General features: G+C 55.6%; 2 protein-coding genes across 2 annotated transcripts; both read right to left on the reverse strand.

Annotated features, from left to right (window-relative positions):
- Positions 1 to 363: 363 nt before the first annotated feature.
- On the reverse strand, positions 364 to 2,540 carry DICSQDRAFT_141312 (uncharacterized protein). Its single transcript, XM_007370842.1, has 4 exons — positions 2,375 to 2,540; positions 2,150 to 2,321; positions 1,444 to 2,091; positions 364 to 1,391 (listed from the first exon to the last, which is right to left on the reverse strand). Exons 3-4 carry the CDS (start codon positions 1,876 to 1,878, stop codon positions 513 to 515), a joined length of 1,314 nt encoding a protein of 437 aa, XP_007370904.1. The 5' UTR covers positions 1,879 to 2,091; positions 2,150 to 2,321; positions 2,375 to 2,540; the 3' UTR covers positions 364 to 512.
- Positions 2,541 to 3,378: 838 nt separating this feature from the next.
- On the reverse strand, positions 3,379 to 5,263 carry DICSQDRAFT_174971 (uncharacterized protein; the record flags this gene model as incomplete). The annotated part of the gene is made up of 2 exons (XM_007370843.1): positions 3,379 to 4,733; positions 4,786 to 5,263. The coding sequence occupies 2 exons, from the start codon at positions 5,261 to 5,263 to the stop codon at positions 3,379 to 3,381; spliced, it is 1,833 nt and encodes a 610-aa protein (XP_007370905.1).
- Positions 5,264 to 7,323: the final 2,060 nt, after the last annotated feature.

Genomic DNA, 7,323 nt, shown 5'->3' on the forward strand with positions numbered 1-7,323 from the left:
GTGTCTAACAGCATGTGACATCAAGTCAGGTGCGTCTCCACTCTTCCATCTTTGATAAGATAAGGATAAGGGCGGACTATCTTATCTAAGCGCTACACGCACTTAGAGATGCGATAAGATTAAGTCCGATCGGTGATTAGTAAGTAAGTAATCATGATGACATAGTCCGATCGGACTTAGTCATTATCGGAACAAAGCTCCGGCCGCGTTCGGCATCGTAAGCATAATTGACCTTATCTCCTGTGCCGTCGGATAGACAGACGGCAAAGAGATAAGCACTTCCCGAAAGGGATGCACTAAGCAGAGTCCTGATGAGCTATAAAAGGCGAAACGGGACGGGACGTTGTAGCACACAACGCCCCCGTTGACTCAGCTCGCCTAACCCACCCTCAACCCTAACCGGTCGATCTCACCTCGCTTCGCTCGGTTTCGATCTCCCTCCCTAACCCTACCCATGGTGCCTAGATCCCAGGGATAGGTCATAGCAGGTCAAATGAAACAAGCTAACATCGTCATTTGCCACCTTTACGAAGCATCTCAACCATGTGGTCATCATGGCCGGTAACAATAAGACCCCCCGCCTCTGTACCTGCCGCCCAAGTAATGTTGCCGGAGAGATTGAGACTAACCGGATAGCGCGTCTGTCCAGCTTTTCCAGCCCAATCAAAGTCGATAAGCATCACGCTCAGCATATCGCCTTCCCGCACCATGATATTTGGTCGGCGTATGTCCCCGTGAACGTATCCCTCGTCGTGGAGAGCCTTGGCCGCCTTCTCAACCTCATCCACCAAACTCTTCGGCAAGTCACGATTGATGTACTTGTAGTACGCACTCGCTGCATCCTCCACGACGTCCATGACCACCATGGTCACCTTTCCTACAAGCTCGATGCAGTGATGCAGTACAGGGGCGAGATTCTTGCCCGCCAGATACCGATGGGCGTCCGCACCATACCGCGTGCAGAACTTGACGAGGACAGCTTTGTCGTTGAGCTTCGCGGAGAAGAGCGAACGGTCGAAGTGGTCTTGGTCATCGCTGCGGAATCCCTCGTAACGGAAACGATCAATGAAACGCAAGTTTCGGAGGGCGTCAGAGCTGATAGTATACGTCGGACAGGGAAGACGTGCGGCTCGCAGGGGTCCAGAAATGTCCAGATGTAGGCCCCTGAAGTATGATCTCAGTTCGCGAATGGCCTCTCTGAATGCTGAGAAGCGCCTGGCCGTATGGATGATACGTTCGTCCGGGTCCGGGTCCCCGCCAAGGTAGATGTAGTCCGTGAAGGGCTGGACGATGAAGGTGTCTGCGAGAATAGCGCCATAGAAGCAAACGTAAGGGCCGGCCACCGCGACGAGGATGCTGGGGCAGCACGAAACGCTACGGATGCGTTGATACTGAAGACATCCTCAGTTTCCCTGTCGAATACGCAGAATAAGAAGTACACACGCTGGGAAGGGCGACAGCCTTTTCGTATCTAAAAGCACACTGCACGCCACTAGAGCCAGCTATACCTAGCTCATTCTTCACTTCGACGACAAGAGTATATGCCTGAACTGTACCACCCAAGTCGATGAAGTCAACAGCGTCAAACTCGGCCAACTTCTCGCCAGGGGATATGGGGTGGTGCCGCGACAACTTAACGCCTAGTAGCTCCTCGAGGAGGGGAAGGACAGCCTTCTCGCGGTCCGCCTCCGTAGGATAGAGCTCGCACGACTGTATGAAGAGATCCGCGACTGTCCTGAGGATGAACGGCTCGGGCCTAGGAGCATCTTGCATCGCGTTACGGTCGTCGAGTGACGCAAGCTTATCTCGCAGACGCGCAAAGGCGCCCACGTAAATTGCGATTGGGGGACCAGTACGGGTGCTTAGTGGGCGTCCCATGTAAACGGGATGTCTGTCTTGCGCCTCCTTGAATTTCGTAGCGCTTGTCGCTATTTTCGAGGGAGCCGGGGAACCGAGCGCGAGCTGGACGAACTTCTCATGAACTGTGGAAGTCGAAAAGTTCGGGGTGTGAAGCGAAGAACTGTACGATGGACTCGCCTATATCAACGAGGTGCTCCTCTCCAGGAACACTTGCCGGAGCAGCGTTATCGACTTCGGTCATGAGCCGTCAGAGGGGAATTGGAGGTTGGAGAAGAGAAAGAAAACGCACTGTAAACAAACACCAGGGAACGATCCCGACTTCCTACAGAGACCTTCGAGTTCATCAAACATGGGATGCCCTCCGATTCGAGATAGCCTGGAGCAGCAATGTCGGCGACCGCTTCCATTCGCTTGCATGACGACATCTTAGCAAGGTCCTTGGGTAGTGCTTCGGCTGGCAACTGTACATAGAGCGATTAAGTGCATATACGGGGTGGCAGGCGACGAGATGTACCGCATATATGCGTCTAGGGGTGGGCGTCGAAGAGGCTGGGAGCCATCCTGAGGTCACCAGGTATGCTAAAATAGTATTTGCCAACCACCCGAACGTCTCATGTCCTCCGAATTCGAATTCATCGACGTCGACGAGCTGGTAAGGACCGTCAAAGCGTCGCGCGCGGAGCATGGGGAGGGTGATTAGGGAAGACATGACGGCTGAGGCTTAGATTGGGCAAGATGACGCCGGCTTGAACTTGTACTCGGCGCTTATCACCATCCGAGTTTCGTCGAGGGCGTACTCAATTTTCAGGTCGCTGGCCCGTTACTACCTAGGACGACAGCTAGCAACGGAGAGCCACCATGACAGGGCAGTGCGGGAAACCCCCCACTCACCGCTGCAAATGACGAAGCAGGTTACAAGCCGTGGGGGCCATTAACGGAGCTTGAGAAGAGGACGCTCCGAGCCTCAGACGTCTCACAAGCCCAATCGGGATGTCCATGCTTAATGCAACCCTCTCTACATCTGTGGTCTACTGTACTACGGGCATACTTGAGAGCTGTAGATAGTCCTCGTTACCAGTGCTTGTCGCTCACACAAGCAGTGTGGTAACGATAATGCTCCACGGAATGTCTTGATGGTCGTACCCTACCAGCTCGAACAATGAGAGGATCAGGCATTCGCCTCTGGCGGAGGTTATATCGGATTTCCACCGAGATCTGCCACCAGCTCGCGCAGACCTGCCTTCCGGACCTCCGGGCCAAGATATCGGTGATGGGGTGTGTAGGAGGTTCATGGCCCAGTCGAAATCTAAGATGTTGTGGCAAGCGGTAAACGATAACGATAGTAGTGCTGGGATAGTGACTGTGCTAAAGTAATTACAGGGAGCGTGAAACGAGTAAAGTCCGTGCAATAAAAATACAATGCGTAGCTAGAGTGTCCCGGTGAGAAGCAAAGCGGTATGCATAGTAGAAAGTTCCTCCTCACGGAGGTGTCGTACTCAATCCCACAAAAGCGAAAGATCACGTCTCGGTCTCGTGTCCAGTGACGGACATGCGCGAAACATTTTGCGAAGGGTCCATTACGCGCTCGGACGCCGCCGCTGGCTCGACTGCAAACACAGGCGCAGGGATCGCGACAGGACTACGTGGCGGGCTGCCTCTCATGGTGACGCTCGCCGCGCTGCCCGACCTCCCATGCGAATGATACGGCGCCACGCGAGGGAAGTATTCGTCTCGAGATTCGGGACTCATCGGACTACCTGCCATGCTGCTTAATCGCCTCCGCCCGATACCAACCATACTGTTCGGTGTACCCGATATGGATTCCATCCCGAACTCCGTGAACGTCGAATCACGGAATTGCGCACTGGAGTCCACGTGGGCATGAGCGAGAAGAGGCATGTCGGAGCTGGGGCCGCCGCTCGGCGTCCGATGGTGCATAGAGCGGGGCGATAGGTCGGAGCGCCGTGCGGTGCGGGGAAGGGGCGAGAGATGATCGATGGTAGGGCTCTGCTTTTGAAGATGATCCGGCGCCGGACTAGCCACGAGCGTGTCGTCGTAAGGGTCGAAGTAGTCCTTGAGAGGTGTCCCGGGAGCGTCGGCGAGCTTCAACAGACCGAACTCGTCCGCACCTCTCTTGCCATACGCCGCGTCCGCGACGGTAGTGCTACTGGAGTCATCCGTGTACTGTGAGCCCATTTGACGCCGCTTATACTCTTCAAACCGCTGCAGTCGGAGCTCATCCTCCGTCGGCTCTCCGGAGCGCGTTTTGCGGGATCCAAGCGCGTTCAAGGCGTACGCGGTGCTTTTGCTATTGCCATCGAAGGCGTCGGCATTGGCGCCCTCGCGCCTATACTTCCGCCTCATGTATGCCCACCGCGCGGCGAATAGCACGATGCACAGAACGACAAACCCGAGGAGGGCGAAGAGGACCTTCACGCCTACAGACAGGCCCTTACCATGCGAGGCCGTGGGAGGAACCGCGTTACCCAACGGTTGCTTGAGTACGCGCACTTGATAGAACTCGTCCGCGGCGACGACCGGGTCGGTCAGATTCATCAAGCCCAATCGCGGACGGACGTCATCGACGCTATTCGAGTTCGCGGAATTTGCGGGGAAGGTACCGTTCGGGAGCGGCGGGTCATAAGCCATGACGAAGTAAGTATTGCGCAGGAAGGGGACACCCAAGATGATGTCGGCCAGAGTGCCAAAGTTGGCCCCAGGGATCGACGCGGGTGTCTGAATGAGACCGATGCAATTATCTGAGGGTCCGCCGTTCAAGGGATATGTCGTGAGGTCTAGGGGATGGAGAAATAGTTCAGAACGAGAGTCGAGTTGAACGGAGACGTTGAGCGCTGTAGTGCACGGGAGGTAGTCTGCAAATGAGTCAGGAGAGTGGACGATAGTCAGATGAGCAGAGCTACATACAGTTTCCGTCGTTCGCTGGGCCGACGCCCAATGCACCATAGATCGCATCCGCGATCTGCGTGGTCGTGACGATGAGGGGGACACCAGAGTCGAGGATGGCACTGGGCGCAGATGCGCCTGGAACAACAGAGTGGGGGAGGGAGATCGGCAGTGGCTTGTCGTCGACGTACACAGTGATAGCCGTCACGCGCGCCTGCCAGAAGGTTGCACCAACATTGGAAGACACAACACTTGCGTACTCGATCTTGTTTGGGTCGGACACAAGCTTGGAGGGGTGGCGGCCAATGCCAAGCACGGACGGAACACGATCTGAACCAGGCCGCTCAAGGGCAAGAGACAAGAAGCGTGCGCCGGGAGCGGCACTGAGGGGCGTCATACTGAAGAGGTTGGAGGCCAAAGATGCACCGTCCGGGATGTCATTCGTGGCTGCTGGTAGCTGGTGTGCGATGTCGGAATTGAGGGGAAGCGCAAGGCCCATGACGCCGTTGAAGTTGGAAGAAAGCGGCTCGTTGTTGACGTTGGACGCGGCGACTGAACGATGCGTATACGGACCATTTACGGTCAGGAAGAATAAAAGCAATCAAGAAAGGAGGAACGTGCCAAGTGCCTGATTATCGATGCTATATCCTCCCAGCTGGACTGTGTCCCAGACGATAGGCCCATCAGCCTCTCCGTCGGCATAGCTGAGCGTAATGCGCTGGTTGGTAGGTGTGGACCCTGAGGGATCGTACCTCTGGCCTCCGACGGCATTGCAAGCAGACGAGGAGCACGCGGTAGAAGCAAGCCACTGGGCGCAAGTCAGGAGGGGGAGCTCAAGGGGCTGAGTAGAGAGTACTGACGAGATCGGATGAACCGGTGTCGACTTGGACCTGGTGCTTGCTGAGGCCTATGCCAAGGGATATAGGGACGACATACGTGCTGTGATGACAGGGACGTCAATATTCGAAGTCAGAAGACGTGTCTTTGAGCTACTCGACGCGAGAGAAGCTCAAAGTGGTAGCGCAGAAGAAGCAGTGGAATGAGGAGAAGACTTACGCCTGGTAAAGAGAGTCGGTGATGAGGGTAAGGTCGACCACTACGCCGTCGGCAGCGCCGTCCCCCTCGTCGCGTAGGGACAGGTCCCGCTGCTTTCCTTTCCGTGCGGAGGTGCGTTGGGCGTCAGCGGTGGACGCGATGTGCATGAGGGTTGATGCTGAGGTAGATCGAAGAGCACTGAGACTCGGGATCCAGTCCCAGATGCAAGCGGGTGGAGTGGAAGCAACGGAGGGTGGTAGTGAAGGTAGATGGAGAAAGGAAAGCGATGTGTCAAGTCGGAAAGCACGGAGAGACGGGGAAACGGGGATGGGCCATGGTCAGTGAGAAACGCAGGCCTAGGGCCTTGCGGGGCTTGAGGCCACAGTCATCTGCTTCCTATTACATCTAGATCCATCCCCCGATCTCCCCTTCCCCGCCCTCTTCTTCCCCTCCTCTCATTTCCTCGTTTCTCTCAATCATTCATTCTCTCTGCCTTCCCTCCATCTCCAATCCCCGTTCTGCACACTCCAGGTGAACCCAACTCCCCACCACAACCCGGACGACCCGCGTGCCTGATCTTTCTCAGAGCACTGCTTTATCGGCTCGTTCACGCCGTCTCGATCATTCTCAGCGCGGCCTTCCTCAATCTCGTCCCACCTTACGGCAAGCCAAGACCTCCTCCACCTCGTTGTACGGACGCTCGTGTCTGATCGCTTGCTACTGACACACGCAAGCGCTCATATGTAAACCACCGACCACCACCTTTATCAACCTCTTTCATCTCGCTTACGATCCAGGACAGATGACTTGCGCTCGCCGACTCCAGATCTTCCGAATTCAAAGCCCCAGACTCATAATGGGACAGCTCTCGACTACGACTACGACAAGCCAGCGCCAGTCCAGGTCCGAGTCGCTCGGCTCCGATGGTCCCTCCGATGGCTTCGTGTGAACCAACTTTGTACGCAGCCCGCGTATGAATCCGACCTCATCCACTCAATAAGCGCAGCCCACGCCGGTCGCATGAGACCTGACATCTCATGTTCTCATAACTCATCAATCACAGCGGACCGCTGGGGGCCTCCGCTGCTTACATGCTCTCCGTTCGAAGCCGTACGATACGCTTGACGTTGACACAGCGTGAAGCACCAGATTCTGGCGGGAGAGAACATGCAGAGAATGTGCGGATTCCCACCACATTCGCTCCACATTCTCCCCCATGTTCTCCAGGACGGCGAATCTGTAGACTATATGCATGTTGCCTGGACAATCTCATCATGTTCTCTAGTTCTCAATTTGGTAGCCTCGAATAGCTCAAGATAAGTGATATTGAGATGACTTTCTGTCTGATAGGTTATCGATGCCACGGCCTTGGATGCGCATTGATTTGTAAGCGTGGATTGCGTCGAGATCACGATCCCAAGTTGTACCAGTACACTACTACTCTAGGTCTGCATCGATCTCAACCACTGCTCATCCATCTACTGTCGACAGTCGACCTCGGGCTGTCACCATGCTCGACAAACC

Source organism: Dichomitus squalens (assembly GCF_000275845.1).
Source record: "Dichomitus squalens LYAD-421 SS1 unplaced genomic scaffold DICSQscaffold_78, whole genome shotgun sequence".
Classification (NCBI taxonomy): domain Eukaryota; kingdom Fungi; phylum Basidiomycota; class Agaricomycetes; order Polyporales; family Polyporaceae; genus Dichomitus; species Dichomitus squalens.